We start from the raw sequence: 19,598 nt of genomic DNA, 5'->3' as shown, positions 1-19,598 counted from the left end.
TGTCACTCTTTTTTTACAGAAGCCAGCTGTGACAGTAAGTTTTCACACTTTGGAGATAGCATATTACTGGTTTGTTTTTGCGTTGGGGGGGGTGATCTGTTTTGTTTTATTGTTTTTTTAATTTATTTAATTTTATTTTATATGCATTGGTATGAAGGTGTGAGATCCCCTGGAACTGGAGTTACAGACAGTTATGAGCTGCCATATGGGTGCTGGGGTCCTCTAGAAGAGCAACCAGTGCTCTTAACCCCTGAGCCATCTCTTCAGTCCCTTGGGATTTGTTTTGTTTTGTTGTTGTTGTTGTTGTTGTTTTTTTTTGGTTTGTTCTTCGAATAGGGTTTCTCTGTGTAGCCCTGGCCTTCCTGGAACTCAAACTCACAGAGATCCACCAAGTGCTGGCATTAAAGGCAAGCACCACCACTCTCCAGCAGCATGTTGCATTTTAAATGAGACAAAGATTCTTGTTAGTGGGTAACAAGGAATAATTTTTGGTTTTGTTTGTGAGGCAGTACAAGTCAGAAAATGGGAAACAGAGGTCATCTCAGAGCATGTTTCAAAAAAGGCTAAACTCACTCAAAACAAAACAAAACAGAAAACTAAGCTAGACGTCAATTGGAAATAGGTGCATACACACTCTTAGTGAGAGTGAATGAGTGTGTGCATGCATGTGTGTACAGAGGTCAGAGGGCAACTTTCTCTTTCCATTATATGGGTCTCAGGAACCAAATTCAGGTTATTAGGCTTAGTAGCAATTGCCTTACCTATCTGTCAAGCCATCTCACTTGCCTGAGGTAGGCAGTTTTTTTAAACAGGCTTTGTGTGTCCTTTGCTTTCTGAAACACGTTCATTCCTATCTCAAATGTCTTCCTTCCATGCAACCTAGTTTTCATTGTTACCAATGTCAAACTACTTAAAAGCTAAAATCAACACAAAATAACTCTATTTATATTCTCCCTGGGGTCTGCTTCTCCTGATATGGCCTCTGTTTCCCATTTTCTGACTTGTACTGCCTAACAAACAAAACCAAAAAATTATCCCTTGTTACCCAATATCAACCTCTGGCATTTACCTGTAAACACAAATGTATACCCCATGCAAACAGAGGAAAAGGAAAAAGGAAGATCTTTTCAGGTGATTGGTAAGTGATGATTTAACCATCAAGATTATTGTTTTTTCTTTAAATGCTCACCGTAGGATATCAGCTTCCTTAATATCACTTCAGTTGGATGAATAGCTCAAGAATTGTGATGTGGGGCTGGAGACAATGGGTCAGTGGTTAAAAGTACTGGCTCTTGCAGAGGATGGCGGTTCAGTTCCTAGCACTCAAAACTGTCTATACCTCCATTTCCGGGGATCTGACATCCTCTATGGATTCATACATGTGGCGCACGTATATACATGCAGGCCAAACACATAATACACATAAATTAATTTTAAAGAATTGTGATAGTTATTTAAACTTGCTATTTTGATTTCTTTCAGATTCCGGCCTATTAAAGGAAGGCAAGAAGAGCTAAAGGAAGTAATTGAACGCTTTAAGAAAGATGAACACTTAGAGAAAGCCTTCAAATGTTTGACTTCAGGTGAATGGGCACGGCATTATTTTCTCAACAAAAACAAAATGCAGGAGAAATTATTCAAGGAACATGTAAGTTAAGTGCATTAATGCTGCTCACCTATGTCCAGATAAATAGGAACTAGGTGTAGTAGTTGAGGCAGGAAGATTGTCACAAATTTGAGGCCAGCCTAGATTACATAGTGAATTTGGGTCAGCTAGACTATAATGTGAAGCTCTATCTCCCACCCCCCAAAAATCCCAAAGATTTATAAATAAGCCAGAATATTCATGAACACTGAGATTTCAAGTCTAATAGTGATGGTGGTGGTGATTTAGAGCTTCAGGTTGAACCCAGGGCCTTGCACATGCTGGGGAAGTGCTCTGCCACTGGGCCAGTCCCCAGCCCTTGAGTTAGTTTTTCATCAAATCACTGAATGTAAAGATCTGTAATTCAGAAGGTGTTTTGGCTAATAATCCAAGAGAAAACGTGCTCATCTAGGAGTAAAATTCATTATGAACTTCTAGAGCAGCAGAGCCATTGGATGCTCACATGTGTGAATGTTAGGACTAAAAGTAGTTTTTCACTTCACTACCCAATAGTTTACATGTTGTTGGTGGTATATTTTTATAATTTTGAGAGTGTCTGGCAGAATGGGATAATCATTATCACATTTTTTCCCCCTGCTTTAGGTCTTTATTTACTTGCGGATGTTTGCGACTGACAGTGGATTTGAAATATTGCCTTGTAATAGATACTCTTCAGAACAAAATGGAGCCAAGATAGTTGCAACAAAAGAGTGGTAATTATTAAACTAGTCAAAACTCAGTGCTTTCCTTGAGGGGAAGTGCAGTGTTCTGACCTGTTGATTTAGGTGTTAGTAAAATCAGAAGTCTGAGTGACCTGGTCGCATCTCTAAGCCACAGTGTGTTGAGTCTAAACAAGTGCTCCATGCTTGACTGCTGAAAAGTGGAGGATGCAGGGTCAGTTACCTGGCTTCCAGGGTTAGTTTGAAAGGTTGAGGATGAAGTCTTAACAACCTGAGGTGGATTAACAGGTACAAACGCTTGAATGAATACATTAACCTTAAAAACATGCATGCGTGCCAGCTTAAATAAAAACAGTAGTGGCCATTTTTAATCCCAGCAGAGATAAGCAGAACTATGTGAGTTCAAGGCCAGCCTGGTCTGCATAATGAGTTCCAAGCCAGTCAAGGGTCTCATATATAGTAAGACCCTGTCTCAAAAATAAAGTCAAACCTCAGTAAGAGGCTTAAAAGCCATAGAGAAGAAAGAAAGAAGAGAGAAGGTGTGACTCTTTCCTGTTAATAATGCTTATTCCCTTACCATGTGTCTCAGGAGAAACAGTCCCTCAGATAGATTTTTTTGTTTTTTTTGTTTGTTTGTTTTTGTTTTCTTTTGTTTATGGTTTTTCAAGATAGGGTTTCTCTGTGCTGTCCTGGAACTCAGTCTGTATATCAGGCTGGCCTTGAACTCACAGAGATCCACCCACCTCTGCCTCCCAAGTATCGGGATTGGGATTACAGGCATGCACCACCACCGTCCAGCTCTGACAATTCTTCAGAATTTCAATAGCAAAAATTTGAGGGGTCAGGTACCTAAAAATAAAATGTGCAAAAGAGCTTTATTCCCAAGTGAGCGCCTGGGGTGAAGTGTACATGAAGTTACTCTGCCTCACATCTGATAGCTCCTGTGTTACAGGTGGCAGGGTTGAGATCTGGACTCGAGCTCACTTTGCAATAAAGTAGCCCCTGGAGTTCTGAAATATAGTCTGTCTCAATGAAGAGATGCTGTATGATAGCCACACCAGAGTTCACATTGTGTTCTCTTTCTCATTTGTAGTTCCCATGATGACTGCCTGCTGAAATAGTATTTGGGATATATATGCTTAAAATACATTAAGAGGAATTTCACCTCTTATTCCTTAATGTGGCTACTAGGAAATTTAAGCTTGTAGTTTGGGCTTGCAGAACATTTCTAGTGAGTGGTGTACCTTTCTGGATGATGACAAACTTCTGACCTTACTACTGTGGGACCCATTTGCAAATGTGTGATATTGTACATTGAGTAGTTGGGCTCTTGCCTCCCATGAGATGCTGATCCAGGCACTGCAGGGTGTTGAGAGTCACAAGTGGCACAGTGCCTGGCCTGGAGGAGTTTCCATTCTCTCATAGGGATAAGGCAGATAAGAAATCAGGCCATGGGGCTCCAAAGAGAACAGAGGATGTTAAGGTGGACTCCGGGTCAGTCAGCAAAGTATGTGGAGCCAGGGCTGATCAGTTTCTGCTATTTAGTGGGAAGGCTTATTTTATTAAAAGAAGCCTTATTATAATTACTAGTAATTTTTATCACATATTTTAAATAGGAAACGAAATGACAAAATAGAATTACTGGTGGGTTGTATTGCCGAACTTTCAGAAATTGAGGAGAACATGCTACTTAGACATGGAGAAAACGACTTCAGTGTCATGTATTCCACAAGGAAAAACTGTGCTCAACTCTGGCTCGGTCCTGCTGCATTTATAAATCATGGTAAGCTGCCTTCTGAGGCGTCTGCGCTGTGTGGGCTGACTGCCCACAGCTAGTGTGGCCTGGCCATACTCAGGGGAGTTTGGAATGGCCATTGTCTTCAGATATATTAAATATGCCCAGTGTAACTTGAGACCTAAAGTGATGGAAATTGTGAAATTGTCTGGAAAGCCTTTTCAGATTCTGTAACTTCGTGTTTCAGATCTTATCAGCAGTTAATTGACTTTCTCTTTTGGACATTTTTCAGATTGCAGACCTAACTGTAAGGTAAGCATAAAAGAAAACCAAATACCTCAGAGATTCTGTGTCTGCCTTGGGTATGAGACTCTTACCAAGTTACTTCTGTTTCAGTTTGTGTCAACTGGTCGAGACACAGCATGTGTGAAGGCTCTGAGAGATATTGAACCTGGAGAAGAAATTTCTTGTTACTATGGAGATGGGTTTTTTGGAGAAAATAATGAGTTCTGCGAATGTTACACTTGTGAAAGGTAAAGGATCAGATTTCCCACTTGAGCTTCATGATGGTTGTGGCGTTGACCTGCCTGACCATCCACAGCATGTGAGTGTAGAGCTAGCACATGTGCTCTGTGGCACAGCAGCTGAGGCAGTGTGAGAAACAGAAGTGCTCAGGAGAAAACAGTCAGTGTAGTCTCTGAGGGTATGCAAAGGAAAAACAGTGGCAATTATAGTAAGTTTCTACATAGGTTGTACATACTTCACTAGAGAAGTTTTGGAAGATAAAATCTGATGATAGGCCCTCAAAATAAGATCTGAGTAAGCCAGGCAGTAGTGGCACACACCCTTGATCCCAGCACTTGGGAGGCAGAGGCAGGCGGATCTCTGTGTGTTTGAGGCCAGCTTGGTCTACACAGTGAGTTCCAGGGCAGCCAGGTCTGTTACACAGAGAAACCCTGTCTCAAAAAACAAAAACAAAAACAAAGATATGAGTAAAAAGAACTGTGATGTTACCTGTGAAGACATAGATATCATTCTTTTCATAATAATAAATTGTTTGAGACTTTGTTTTTAGAATTGACCAAAACTATTTTAAAGCTTACAAAAATAGTATACCTGATGACAACCAAGAAAAACAAATCTAAAGAACATTAGTGGAAACCAGACATGGTTACTTATGCCTATTATCCCAGTACTTGGGAGGCTGAGGCAGATGCACTGGAGTTCAAGGTAAGCGGAAGCTACATAGCAAGCTCTTCCTCAAAAACGAACATGAAAGAAACCTAGTCTCCAGCACCAAACAACAGTAAAAATAAAGGTTAGGGGAGGTTTGGGAATGTAGTCCAGTTGATACAGAGTTGCTCAGGAAACACTAGGAAGATCCCAGAGTTGTATTAGAGCTAGTGTGGTGGCACATGCCTGTAATCCCAGCACTCAGAAGGTGAGGCATGAAAATCAGAAGTTCTGGTCATTCTTGGTACATAGAGTATATGCGACTCTGTCTTTAAAAAAAAAGGAAAGAAAGAAAAAGAAGAAGAAAATTTAGAGTCGCCTTAACAGATAGTAAAGATTCTTATATTATAAAGTGATTGTGATCAAACTTGATTTATTACTTAGCAGTAGACAATAACCAACAGAGTTCTAAAACAAGTATATATGACATCTTAGTATACATAGGAAGTGAGCAGTACCTATCCTGTGGAAAACTAAAGTTTAAAAACAATATAAAATGATTAGGAAAATATCTGCATAGGGGCTTGAGAGACAGGTCAAAGTTCAAGAGCATGTACTGCTCGCTCTTCACAGGACTTAAGTTTAGTTCCTAACACCCATGTTGGGCTGTTCCTGCAGCTCCAGGAGACCTGACTCCCTCTTTTGTCCTCTGAGGGTATGTGCATTCACATACACATGCATGATTAAAAAGAAAATAAATCTTTACCAAAAAGTATCTGAGTCAGGCATGGTGACACTCACTTTTAGTCCCAACACTCTGAAGACAGAGGCAGGCAGATCTGGTATGAGTGTAGGCCAGTCTTATCTACATAGAGAGTTCTAGGTCAGCTAATGCTATATGGAGAGATCCTGTGTCCAGAAAAAAAAGTTTCTGCCTAATTTTAGAGGTGTTTGTTGTTGTTTGTTTTTTTGTTTTGTTTTTGTTTTTTCGAGACAGGGTTTCTCTGTGTAGCTTTGGAACCTATCCTGGCACTCGCTCTGGAGACCAGGCTGGTCTCGAACTCACAAAGATCTGCCTGCCTCTGCCTCCCGAGTGCTGGGGTTAAAGGCGTGCACCAGCAACGCCTAGCTTTAACTTTAGAGTTTTAAAGATCTTGATAATATAAGTAGTAAATCTAAAAATGCTTGAATGACCAGATTCAAGTCAAAGACATATGAAGAGACATCTCAGTAGCTGAGTGTATACTGCTCTTTTCAAAGAACCCAGGTTCCAGTGTCAGTCCCTGTGTCAGGCAGCTCACAACCCTCAGTAACTCCAGCTCCAAAGGATCTGATGCCACTAATGGCCTCTCTAGGCACCTATGTGAGCGTGTACATGTGAGCCAGCACTTGAGCACACACACACACATATTACCAGAGAACATTAAAAATGCTCATATATGTTCTATGGAAATGTGAGCTTTCAAAACATGTGTTCATTGCAGGCTTACTGTCAGGGACAGACATGGTGTAAGAAAACTAAGTGCTAGGTAAAATGGGTAATGGATTTTAGCTTTGCCTGCCTGAAAGGAAATGTAAATGAAGAATTGGCTACGTAATGTATCTATAGATGCAGGTCCACAGGCAGCTAATGAACAATTGAGATAGTTGTAAGTATAGTTTTTTAAAGTGGTTTTGGGGTACTGGAGAGATGGCTCAGTGGTTAAGAGCCTTGACTGCTCTTCCAGAAACAAATCCTGGTTCAGTTAACCAGCACCTACATGGCAGCTAACAGCTGCTTGTAACTCCAGTTCAAGGGGACCTGACACCCATGGCAAAACACTAATGCACATAAAATTAAGTTTTTTAAAAAAATGTTTTAAATGGTTTTTGCAGGTTCATGCTGAATCTCCCTGAGAGCTTTAGAGCTGGCAGTTATCTAACTGTGATTGAGATCTCAGTTCATCTCAGCCCTTGACCTGATGTGGCCAAGTACCCTCAGCAGCCAACCTTGTTTTTAAGTAATCTGCTTCATTTGTTTGACCTTTGCTGTTTTCTCTTTCAGACGGGGAACTGGTGCTTTTAAATCCAGAGTAGGACTGCCTGCGCCTGCTCCTGTTATCAATAGCAAATATGGACTCAGAGAAACAGATAAACGCTTAAATAGGCTTAAAAAGTTAGGTGACAGCAGCAAAAATTCAGACAGTCAGTCTGTCAGCTCTAACACTGATGCAGACACCACTCAGGAAAAAGACAATGCAAGTAAGTAAGGGAGCTTGCTCTAAGATGTTGGTTACATTCTTCAGTGCTTACTAAAGCATGCTTCCACTTTTGAAGCTCTAAACATTGATAGAAACTGGGACTCGAGGCTTTAGCTGCACTGCAAGATGCTAAAAATGCATTGAGTCCATAGCAGTTTGTGTCCACTCCAAATTCAGGGCCAACCTCTATATGTATTTTTGAATACTTGGTATTTGGATGTTGAAGTATTTATCATATGTTCCAGGACCATCATGTTTGAGGAAAACATTTTCAAGTCATTAGTGATACTGTAATGGTGTTTTAGGCCCTGCAAGAGCTTAGCTAGTTAATCTGGCTACTCGTGTCCATCTCCAGCTAGTCTAGGAGCAGGAGGGACTCAGAGTTCACTATGCTTCAAGGCTGCCATCTTTTTACTACTTGCTTAGCATTTTTTTACTGAATCAACGTGGTTCACTGTGCAGAGAAGTGTGCCAGAGGAGTATTTGGATGTGGCTGTGTTGTATGGTGTGTGATTACCACTACAGAAGGTAGCAAGCTGTGAGCTGCCAGTTTTATGTTGGTGGAATATCCAATGGAAATTGGGGGTGGTTGTGGTGAATAAACAAAGAGAAAAAACACTAAATAGGTCAAAGGCATCACAGCAGTTGTAGAGCTTGAAGTGTGGGACATCTGTGGCTGCTGTCCTTCATCTGGGTAACATTAGTGTCCTTGAGATGCCACTACAACAGCAGGTTCTCCTGTCTGACTTGTCTCAACCAGAGTCATCAGTGAGAAAGGTTTGCCTTGGTTGCCCACTGAGTGCCTTTTCCACCACCCTAGTGTCAGTGACTCTGAGTACTTAGGAGCCCCTCAGGCTCTGGTTGTTCCAGGATTTCTCCATGCCTTCGGATGTTTTCAGCCCATCCACAGGTGCTCCCTTCCCTTACAGAAAATTTTGAAGAAAAGGGAAGGTGTCTTCATGATAGCAAATGCCACTACGTGGATATCTGAATCTACTTGCTACTTGAAGTTCAAGGCCAGGTGTAACCTCTAGTATAAAAGCAGTAGTGTAGCTCAAGTTTACACTTCTTAGCTGAGGCCCAAAGTGAACAGGGAGGAGTTGTTAGTCTCTCATTCACTGTTGACTGTTGGTTCTGTTAATAAAGGCAGTGTAATGAACTTTGTTTTCTTGAGTCTGGTTCCTTGAAGACACTGGAGGCTTGTGAAGCCCATTTCATAAATACTTACACATAGAAACACTGAGGCGTACGTTGCCATCCAGACAGCCACAAAGCTGCCCTCAGAGAATATCTCTGATGAATGAGAGAGTTCCTGTGTTTCAGTGGATGAACTTGATTATTAGAAAATACATTGTAAACTCAGTACACCACTTAACTTAAATACTTAAGCTTTTAAGTATTTAAATACACATACTTTCCAGAGGTGTTGTGTGTGCTAGTATGTTACAGCATGGGAAATATTTATTACTAAATCCAGTACTTTTCTGGAGAAGTACCAAGATATGGGTGGTTCTGGACCATCCTTGGGAGCTTATGCCTCAGCTCCAAGACAAGTGCAAAAATCACTGCAGAGCTGACTTAGACCCGCCCAGCTTTTCTCAAGGGCAGAGAGAACACATAGCACCTTTAAGCTGTAGTCTCAGCATCTTAGAATAGAAAGTTCCCCCTTGCTAGTTAGTGGCTACTTGAGTTGGGTGCTTGGTTGATTCAGAACGCCTTTTTGCAACATGAATGTTAGGGTAAGCCAGAGCTTACTGTCAGTGATCTAGAGGCATGGGCCAGGGTTTAGAAGGAGCCAAGGCTTGGTTGTTATTTTGCCACTCTCATGTCTGGCTATAAAGATGGTGCCACAGTGCCTCAGGATTTTGATGACATCTCAAACTGTATAGGTCAGTCACATAGTGTATCCTTTACCCTCTCTGCAACCATTGTGCATTAAGTCATGTTCACATAACGACTTCTTTATTTCTTACAAACATTTAGCTGTTTTATAATTATTTTTTTTAACTTTTCGTTTGTTTTTCCTGGAGAGTGGGGGTGTGACCCATGGCACATGGGTGGAGGTGAGAGGACAAGTCAGTACTCTCCTTCCACTATGCTGGTCCCAGGAATGGAACTCAGGTCATCAAGCTTGCCTGCAAGTGTGTTCACCTGTTATGTGTTGTTTTCTAAAAGACAAGGTCTTGCTAGATAGTCCAAGCCATACACTTGGTTCCTCCTGCCTCACCCTCCAAGTGTTAGGATTTACAGATTTTGGCCCTCACTTGCCTTCTGACATGTTTTCTTGAAGGCTGTACTTTCTAGTGTTTGTGCTTCATCTTTACCCTGTGAAAAAGGAAGTGAGGCCGGGCAGTGGTGGCGCACGCCTTTAATCCCAGCACTCGGGAGGCAGAGGCAAGCGAATCTCTGTTAGTTCTAGACCAGACTGGTCTACAAGAGCTAGTTCCAGGACAGCCTCCAAAGCCACAGAGAAACCCTGTCTGAAAAAAACAAACAAAAAAAAAAAGGAAAGAAAAAACAGAAGTGAGATGAAACAGGATGAGAAAAGCTATCAAGCCCCAGAGCTCTCTCCCAGGCCTGCAGGCATGTCTGGTCTGTAGGCAGGGACTGTTTTTGCCCTGCCTGCTTCTCTTTCCCCTGCCTTCACTTACAATTTGGCAGCTAGTAGAGGTCCTGCTTTAGCAGGTATACAAGGCAACCTTGCTATCTAGGCATGAGGAAAACGTTCTTCCTCCACAAAAGGCCTGAGAGATGATGTCCCAAGAGCTTCAACTTGGCTTTCTGCTTTAGCACTCAGGAGTGGAGTCAACAAGAAATCCCATACCCAAAGGGAGTCTTCCAGTCTGAGTTCCATTGCCCTTTGGAGGGCCCTGGATTTCCAGGCCTCAATCCCTCACTGTCTCCTAAAGTTAGTGATTTTACATGATCCATGAAGACTCAAGCAGCACCCAAAACTGTGGACAGTCACTACCCGTATCATAAACCAGTGCGGGCCCAGCAGACCTAGCCAGTAGAATGACTTTATGTGGACTAAAGGGTACCTGCTGGGCACGAAGGCAGTGCTGCCTCTTCTTCTTAACACTGTCACCTCTCATTGATTCACACTCTTGTCAGGCCTGCCCTTATATGCCCTTCCCATCACTCTTTCTATTCAGTCATGTCAGGCAATGGCTCGAGTACCGGGTAAACAGGAGATTTTAAATGCTACTAAGGGTTTTCTGGATTCTAACCTAGACATGGCTTTTATACAAACTTGATTCACATGCATTGCCAGCCTATCCTGAGAGCTCAAGACAGCACTGGTGTTCTTTTGTCATGCTCCTTTATGGTGCACACTGAGTGATTTAAAAAACACCTTGGAGCCATCACAGGCAGTGACCATACAGTGTCTCCTGAGTTGTAACTGAAGCCATAATACAAGCAGCATAACTGTGATCAAGAACTCAGGATCTGGAGCCACAACCAAGCTCAAGTCCTACTTCCCAGCAGATGGAGTTTTGGGGCCCACTAGCCCATGAGAGCTTGGTTCCTTCATAGGTGTGGTAAGAGCCATTTTAGGTCATCATATGACTTGTACACAGTGTCTAGCATGTAGCAGTCAGGAATGTACACCCCACCAAGGTTAACATCCAGGTTATGCATTTAGGGTTTATTGATCATTACAAAAGAGAGAGTGGTTTCAGCAAGAGCAGTAGTGGCACTCCTGCCTCTGAGTATCAGGACCCTGAGTTTCAATACACTCTGAAGTGGTTGACTCAGTTTGTAATTGTGGCCACCAGCTTCCTCCTCTAGCCTTACCATCACTGAATTCCTACCCTTCCACCCCCCACACACAAGTATGCATAGTAACTGGCCCCTAGTACTCTAGAGGAGACTCAATCACATTTCTCTGCTCATTTCTCTCAGTAAGCTCTCCTTTTCACTGGACTTTGGATAAGATGGTACTTTTCAAACAGTGGCATCCACATAAAGACAGTACCTACTGGAATAATGTGCCTTCAAGTGTAGTCCATTGATCACAAACACAAGAACCACTTTTGTCAGTGGTTGCCACTGCTACCAATGGGGGACTGGGAGAACCCAGAGTCAGAATCACCTTAAAATGGAATTCGACCAATTGTTTAAGGACTAAGTACAGAGAGAGAACCTTGGGTGCGAAGAGAGTCAGAAGACACTCCCTAAAGGATGAACTGGCCAGGTGAAGCATGTCCAAAGCAGAGGGCCTTACATGCACATGCCCACAGTAGAAGGCTTTGATCAGAAAGCCTGTTGCTTCTGCAGATGGAGAGAATATGAAATGGGACCTTGCTGAAGATTTCAGGCCTTATTCTCAGGGCATTGGGTTAGTGAAAGGGTTGTTTCAGAGAGACATGAGATGGTAGGACAAGTCATTCTGGCTTTGGAGGGATGAGAGGCAGGGAAGTGCCATGCATGGTCCAGATAGGAGGTAGTAGCATGTGCAACAGAAGCAGATGGATTCCAGTGACACTGCAGGGGTAGATGCTGCAGGACTGGCAAGTGACTGTATGAGGCAGTTAAGGTAGAAGAGTCAAGGGTAGTCAGTTTCCTGCTTGGGTAGTGGGCAAATGGTAGGCATCTACTGACAAGATGGAGACTGGGGGGAAAGCTGCTAGAGTTCTAAGGGACAGTGCAGGTCTGTTGGCTCCAGAGCAACTTCAGCCAATAGTTAGCAGTCTGGATCTGTGGTTCAGACGAGAGGGGCTGGAGGCTTGGGAATTGCTGGAATCTGAATGGTGGTAACTGGGCAGGTGATACCTGTCACCTGGAAAATGATGTTCAAGGGGCTTGAGCTGGCAGATTCTTGAAGAATAATAGGTGGGCTTCCAGGGCCAAGGGAGGACTGGGAGCATATGTTCTTAGCCCAAGGGAGATGAAAATGGTTACCATAGTCCAGTCCCTAGAATTGAAAAAAAGAAAAGGACTGGAAAGTGTATACTGGGTTTATTGCCATGGTCCATGTAGCAAAGGCTACCCCACTGAAAGGACAGAGTCCAGGCTATAGAGGGGTGCTGACAGGAGCTATGGATCCAGTCAGTGTCTGGGTTAATTGTATTTCCAGAGCAGGAATGGGATGGAAAAGGGGAAATGAAGCTAGAGACTGCAAAGCCTGATCATAGCTAGTTCTGGAAGAAACCATATATGAGAAAGTATGGCAAATGAGAGAGACAGTCCCTTGGATTGTGCCTGGAAACAGCCAGAACATTAATGTGTTTATATGGCTTCTCAGAGCCAAATATCCTGTCTTTACACACACACACACACACACACACACAGAGAGAGACAGAGAGAGAGAGAGAAGGGGGGGAGTGCACAAGTGTGCAGTTCTAGGACTCTCTGGTCTGTAAGTCACTCAGCCTTGAGTGGAATGCCATCCATACTTAACTACACTGCTCTAGAAGTAGGTCATACATATCCTTGGCAGCAACCGATACAGATATGTGGATACTTGGTCCACTCAGCAGCTCCCATTGCTATGGACTCTGCTGGTTTGGGTAGCCTGTAGCTGCTGGCAAGCCAGTCTCTAAAGTATAGCCTTCTGCTCCTGGTGGTTTATCATTTCAGAATGCTGGTTACACATTCTTGTACCTTTCAGTTAGTAAAAGGGTACTGTAAGCTCCTTGCTTAGCTGTGTGGGAAGGAACAGACTGCCCCAACCAACTGTTGGGTAGGCCCCATGCTTCTGCCTTTTACCCTGGTCTTTTTCTGAGGGTGCTGATCACTTGGTCACCACAGCTTCTCTGCTGACTAGTTTCAATAAAGGAAGATTTGTTTGTTTGCTTTTTAACTGCAGAACTGAGAGAATTAACTAATTTAAAAACTGACTATGTAAAATTTTGTGATAGCCTAGAATGTAAATGTAGAGAGAAAAATTGAGGCAGCAGGGCAAGGGTAGACCTTGGGCCACAGCCTCCCAAGAGGCACTAAGCTGTCACCTAAGGTATGCTTTTCTATTTTGGAGGGAAAAAGTTAGATCTGTTGTTCTGAGTTGCTTGTTGCCGTCAGGGATGCACAGTAGGGCTCTGCAGCTCTTGAGCTAACAGCTACCTGCTGTAGCCTCTCATCCTCAAGGGTGACAGGAGCAAACAGCATGATAGTGTGCTTCCATGCTGATGCTTGAGTATTGGAGAGAACAACATATGGTTCTTAGAACCTGTTCTGTTTAAAACCATTGGAAAGAATGTGTTTCTTAGAGTCCAGTGGTTAATGTATCTCATCTCTGTTGCTGTACTGGCTAAGTAACATACTTTGGGTAAATTGACATGGTGACTAAGAGTTCAGGAGAGAACCTAGGTATTGGATCACACACCTATAATCCTAGCACTTTGGAGACAGAGGCAAGGGCATTGCTGAGAGTTTAGGAACAGCCTGGTCTATCAAGTTCTAAGACAGCCAAGATGTACATATGATATATACAGACATACACACATCCATATAGAAAATAAAGGTAGAAACTGCAGTTTTCATTTACCTTGCCATTAAATCTTTTATGTAAGAGAACTACTTAGTCTGGACCAGTAAGCCCTGACAAGAAAGATACCCAGGAAGAAGCAGGCTGGGCCCTGCCATGCTGGGGCCCTTGAACCCTAATAGACAGGCAATGTAGGGAGGCTATGCTAGTGAGACTGCCTGAGGACTGCCTTGCACACTTGTGTGTGTTGGCAGTTTGTGGTTGATGGTCTGCTTTGGGGGTTGTTTAACCATGTCACGTTACTGCAGTACCAAGCTGGTTTCATTTTTCTTTTCTTTTTTATCTTCTAAACTTCACAGCTTCTAACCGAAAATCTTCAGTTGGTGTAAAAAAGAGCAGCAAGAGCAGAACACTGACCAGGCAGTCCATGCCAAGAGTCCCAGCTGCTTCTAACTCTACCTCACCTAAGCTAACGCACATGAACAATTCCAGGGTACCAAAGAAACTAAGAAAGCCGGCAAAGCCTTTACTTTCCAAGATCAAACTGAGGAATCACTGCAAGCGGCTGGACCAGAAGAATGCATCACGGAAGCTTGAGATGGGAAACTTAGTGCTTAAGGAGCCTAAAGTTGTGCTATATAAAAATTTGCCAATTAAGAAAGAGAAGGAGCCAGAGGGGCCAGAGCAGGCTGCTGTGGGGAGTGGGTGCTTGACGAGGCATGCCGCCAGAGAACACAGGCAGAACCCTGGGAGAGGTGCTCACTCGCAGGGGGACAGTTTGCCCTGCACCTACACAACCCGGCGCTCATTGAGGACAAGGACAGGTCTGAAGGAAGCCACTGACATCAAGCTTGAACCAAGTCCCTTAGATGGCTATAAAAATGGCCTTCTGGAACCTTGCCCAGACAGTGATCAGCACCCAACCCCAGAGGTTCTGGAAGAACTGGCTCCAGAGACTGCACATATGGAGGAAGCGTCCCAGGAGTGTCCCAAGAGTGACCCATGCCCATCAAGAAAGAAATTTCGGCAAGGGAAACCCATGAAACACTTAGCAAAGGCAGAAGACTGCAGTCTGGAGCATGGCTTCCCCGGGAAAGATGGGCTGCCAGATTTGCCAGTTCCCCATCCTGACCAGGGTGAGCCCAGTGGCACGATCGGGGTGCCTGTGAGCTACACAGACTCTGCTCCCTCACCTGTTGGCTGTTCCATTGTCACACCCGACAGCTTCACAACAAAAGACAGTTTCAGAACTGCACAAAGTAAAAAGAAGCGTCGGGTCACCAGGTACGATGCACAGCTGATACTGGAGAACAGCTCTGGGATCCCCAAACTGACACTTCGCAGGCGGCATGATAGCAGCAGCAAGACAAACGACCATGAGAGTGATGGTATGAACTCAAAAATCAGCATCAAGCTCAGCAAAGACCATGAAAGTGACAGCAACCTCTATGTCGCAAAGCTAAGTAATGGGGTTAGCTCGGGGCCAGGCGGCAGCTCTACCAAGCTCAAGATCCAGCTCAAGCGGGATGAGGAGAGCAGGGGGCCATATGCAGAGGGGCTTCATGAGAATGGAGTGTGCTGCAGTGATCCCCTCTCCTTGCTGGAGTCCCAGATGGAGGTGGACGACTACAGTCAGTACGAGGAGGACAGCACAGATGATTCATCGTCTTCTGAGGGAGAAGAGGAGGAGGAGGACTGCGAGGACGACTTTGATGATGACTTCATCCCTCTTCCTCCCGCAAAGCGGCTGAGGCTAATTGTTGGTAAAGACTCCATAGATATCGACATTTCTTCAAGGAGAAGAGAAGATCAGTCTCTAAGGCTGAACGCATGAGCTCTCACTCTTCAGTTGTCCTGGGGAACTAAAAAATAAAAATCCCAGCCACAGCTTCTCAGCGCAGCACTTCTGTGGTCTCTTTACCTGTAGGCATAATACTGTAGAAAGTGTACAGCATCCCGACTCCTAAGTCTGATTTGTGCAAATTTTTATCGTACTTTTTAAATAGCCTTCTTATGTGCAATTCCGAGTTAGAGGGAAAGCCCCGTTGTAAGATAGAGGCTCCAGCAAACTGTCCGATGACAGCAGCTCTCCACACAGGACCTTCAGACACTAATGTGGTTCCACCATGTTGTCACTTACCTGTAAGAGCAAGCGCCAGCCCTCTTCCATAGATGACTAAACTGTAGTTAGTCTGGAGCGGAGCAGCCTCCTGGGAAGGGTTTCCAGCATCCGCTCGAATCACCAGCAACGACCTCTGGCTTTGGGTTTATTTGCTAGATGTTCCTCTTTGGAGTTGTGTTGGTTTCACACTGTTTACCGGCCCAGGTGTCCTGTCCGTGGCCTTCATTATCATAGAGACCATTGGCTGGAAGTCAGGTTGATTTCTTTGAAGAAAAAAAATTAAATTAAAATGCAGTCTTCTGTATGACAGCTCATTTTCAGTACATTATATGTACCAGGCTGGTGGTGTGCAGGATGAGTTTTCAAAGCAGCTTATTTATTGCTTGTCATGTAAATTAAAGACCGTGTATTTAACACTTTCCAATCCTTTTAGATAAAATTGTTCTTTGCAAGAATGATTGGTGCTTATTTTTTCAAACCTTTGCTGTGAACAGCGTGGCAACAGCAAGCATCGTTTGTCTGATGAACTCCAGCTATCTTAATTTGGGTCTTCAAGTTTCTGTTGCACTTGTAAAATGCTACAAGGAATATTAAAGAAATCTATTCACTTTAACTTATAATAGTTTATAAAATAAAAACATGAGTCACAGCTTTTGTTCTGTGGTAACCTATACAAACATTTGTCTTTGGGATTCAATGTAAAGAGCTGAAAACTATGTATATGTTGTAAATATTTGTGTGTTGTGAGAAATTTTTGTCATAAGAAATTAAAAGAACTTACCAGGAAGGTTTTTAAGTTTAGAAATATTCATGCCAATAAAATAGGAAATTATAAATATATAGTGTAAGCACTGCATCAGTGGACGTTCTTGGCTTATGTTAGTTTATTATGAAAATATCAGATTTTTTTGATTATATTATCAGTCAGACAAAAAGAGGAGTCAGATTTAATTTGTTTTTGAAGCACTTTGAGAAGAGAAATTAATTTTAAGTAACTTAATGAGCAATTTTTGATTACTGCTTTATGTTCAATACCAGACTTGTTTGTTTCTCTGGATTATTTTACAAAAATCAAAGAATTTGAGAATATCAGTTTGTAGCAGGTGTTTGACACCAGTGGGTCTGTTTATTTACTGGGAAATGTGTAGGTGTCCTTTCAGATACACAGTGTTCCTAAACAACACAAGCTAATGGACTCGGTGTTCCAGAGAGTCAGAGGGGACCTGCAGGGAGTGAAAGGTCCAACAAAGTATCTCAGTGCTTCCCTGTTGCTGATGACACCTACTAGTGTTCAGCTTGGGGACACTTGGATCCTTAAAACTGTTGCCAGTGGGTTCCAGTTAGATGTGATGTTAGTGAGATTCATGGGTGTTTCTAGGGTTCAGATGTCTATGCTTCTGTGCATGATAGATCCCTGCTGTGTCCTTGCAGTCTGTCCTTGTTGCCATGCAGTCTGACCCTCAAGTTCTGTCTCATTTGGAAGCAAGAGGGAGACTGTGCCTGCATACACAACCTTTTGCTATAAGCCGTGAAATAGGGCAGCCCTATGTCTCAGGACCTCCTGTCTCAAGGCACCCAGAGCACCTTCCATGGTGCTTCCAGTCCTCATGGAGTCCCTATGCATAAGTGCCACCTCCAGGAAGCTGAAGGTGGGCTCAGGAACCTACACAGGACAGCAGGGCACCCTCCTCCCCATGTTCACTGGGACTGTTTGCAGAGGCTTAGAGACTAAATCCTCCCATTTCTTTGAAATGCAACAATAGCCATTTCAGGAATTTCAGTCTTAAGGAAAAAGTAACAAAATAACACATTTCCCATTTTCTCCATTTTTAAGCTTAATTTTAGTAACTTATTTTTGCTGTTTATTTAGTTTTGTTGTGGCCTCGTCTTTAGAGGCTGACCTTCCCATGGGTCTAAGAGCAGTGACATCGTGAGGAGTTGCTGCCTCTCAGGAGTCGTATGCACAAGCATTCAGCAGTGCTGCTGATGCCTTCTAGGGAACCTTATTTCCGTTTCTCAAGGCAGGGGCCTCGCTCGGACTGTTCTCGATCTGCTGTAGAACTTCACTGTGGGGGTGCCAGAACCCACACTCTTGACCAGTCTGGAAGAGGTTACACTCAATAAAACTCTCAGCTTGAGCTTATGCAATGATTGGTAAAGTTTTTGGCAATTGTAAGAATTAGGAAATGATCCTAGAAATATATGTAAAGTATTCAATTTTCAATCATTTTTCAAATTACTGTTTTAAATTGTTTTGCTGAGTTGTAATACTTTTGAGATACAATGTATTCCTTGTACTGAAAGAATGAAAAAGGACTTTTTCAGCATTTGAGGTAAGTTCTTTAACGTTTCATTAAAAACATTTTTTACAAATATTTTGTACATGCACTTGCAGTATTGAGGTTAATCATTTTAATAAATTCGGAAATTAAAATGATCTGGTCATGTTCACTGTATCTTGAGAAGAAAAGTGAGTCGTCCACCAGATAGCTACAGGAAGCAGTTTGTGAGTTGGAGTGAACCATAACTCTGCTGGCCAGCACTGGTGGCCCATGCCTTTAATCCCAGCATGAGGGAGGCAGAGGCAAGCAGATCTCTGAGACTGAGGCCAGTCTGATCTACAAAGTGAGTTCCAGGACAGCCAGGACTGTTACACAGAGAAACTCTGTCTTGAAAAACCACAAAATAAACTAAGTGCCTCTGGTGGCCATGTATGCACAGTGACTCACTCCCTCAGAGTGGAGGGCTGCTTTTGGCATCCCTGTCTCATGAGGACTTTGTCCTCAGCATGACACTGGAGGCCTTCCACAGCCCAGCTAGCCTAACCAAGTTAGCTGGAAACCTTGTGACTCCCTTCCCAACTTTGTGTCACCAGTGTGCATCCCATTGCCCGACTGAGGTACAAAGATACTGCCAGGCTCTGGTATGTTTGTGGCCCCTGCAAGAAGGCAAGTGAGTTCTTGTCATACAGGAGAAGGCTCCAGCCTCCTTCCCCAGTGTCCCAGAGCATGTGGGTGTTGGCCAGAAATAGATCCCAAAAAGTGGAACCTTGAAAGGACAGATACATGAATGACCATCTCTTTACCCACCTCTGCCAAACTCACCCTCCTAGATCATTAAAGCTTATACGTAACCCAAACTGCCAATGTGAGGACAGGTTAGGAGATTGCTTTCAACGCACTATTAAGATATAGTCACTATGTATCACCAGATCTTTGAGTTTTCTGCTCAGGCTCTGTCATGGTAGATGGGGTGTCCCACTGTAGCCTGCTTTGCTGAAAGGAAGCCATGCTTTGCTGGGCCACATAGGCAGGTGCCCCAATATAAGACCTGAACAGGCATGCCCTTCATGGAAGGTGCAATAGCATCGTTTTGAGAGTGTTGAGCATCTGTTAGGTACCTGAAGTTGGAGAGGTAGGATCTGAATTGAAGCTGAGAGTCTCCTGAGAACTGACAGACTGTACCTCCCACAAAGGGAGTGCTGCACCCAAGGCCTTTTGGCCTCTGACCTTTCATAGCAGCTGGGGTTCCCTTTAGGAGGATCCAAGCGAGAGTGGAGAAGTTGAGCTGGGG

General features: G+C 43.5%; 1 protein-coding gene across 5 annotated transcripts in view; it reads left to right on the top strand.

Annotated features, from left to right (window-relative positions):
* Window positions 1-18,462, top strand: part of Kmt5b (lysine methyltransferase 5B) — a 50,358-nt gene extending 31,896 nt beyond the window's left edge. For 3 of the 5 annotated variants that reach the window (XM_035442076.1, XM_027408764.2, XM_027408765.2), the window contains exons 5-11: window positions 1,483-1,648; window positions 2,249-2,358; window positions 3,942-4,108; window positions 4,353-4,372; window positions 4,457-4,593; window positions 7,278-7,474; window positions 14,263-18,462. In XM_035442076.1, the coding sequence (XP_035297967.1) occupies window positions 1,483-1,648; window positions 2,249-2,358; window positions 3,942-4,108; window positions 4,353-4,372; window positions 4,457-4,593; window positions 7,278-7,474; window positions 14,263-15,737 (2,272 nt within the window). In that variant the 3' untranslated portion in view covers window positions 15,738-18,462. Of the gene's footprint in view, window positions 1-1,482; window positions 1,649-2,248; window positions 2,359-3,941; window positions 4,109-4,307; window positions 4,373-4,456; window positions 4,594-7,277; window positions 7,475-14,262 lie in introns of those variants that run through there. The other 2 variants (XM_027408767.1, XM_035442077.1) reach the window with 2 other exon arrangements.
* Window positions 18,463-19,598: the final 1,136 nt, after the last annotated feature.

The sequence above is a fragment of the Cricetulus griseus genome, chromosome 3 (assembly GCF_003668045.3).
Source record: "Cricetulus griseus strain 17A/GY chromosome 3, alternate assembly CriGri-PICRH-1.0, whole genome shotgun sequence".
NCBI lineage: Eukaryota > Metazoa > Chordata > Mammalia > Rodentia > Cricetidae > Cricetulus > Cricetulus griseus.
Note: the sequence above shows the minus strand (reverse complement) of the source record. Positions and strands in the feature narration are given on the sequence as shown.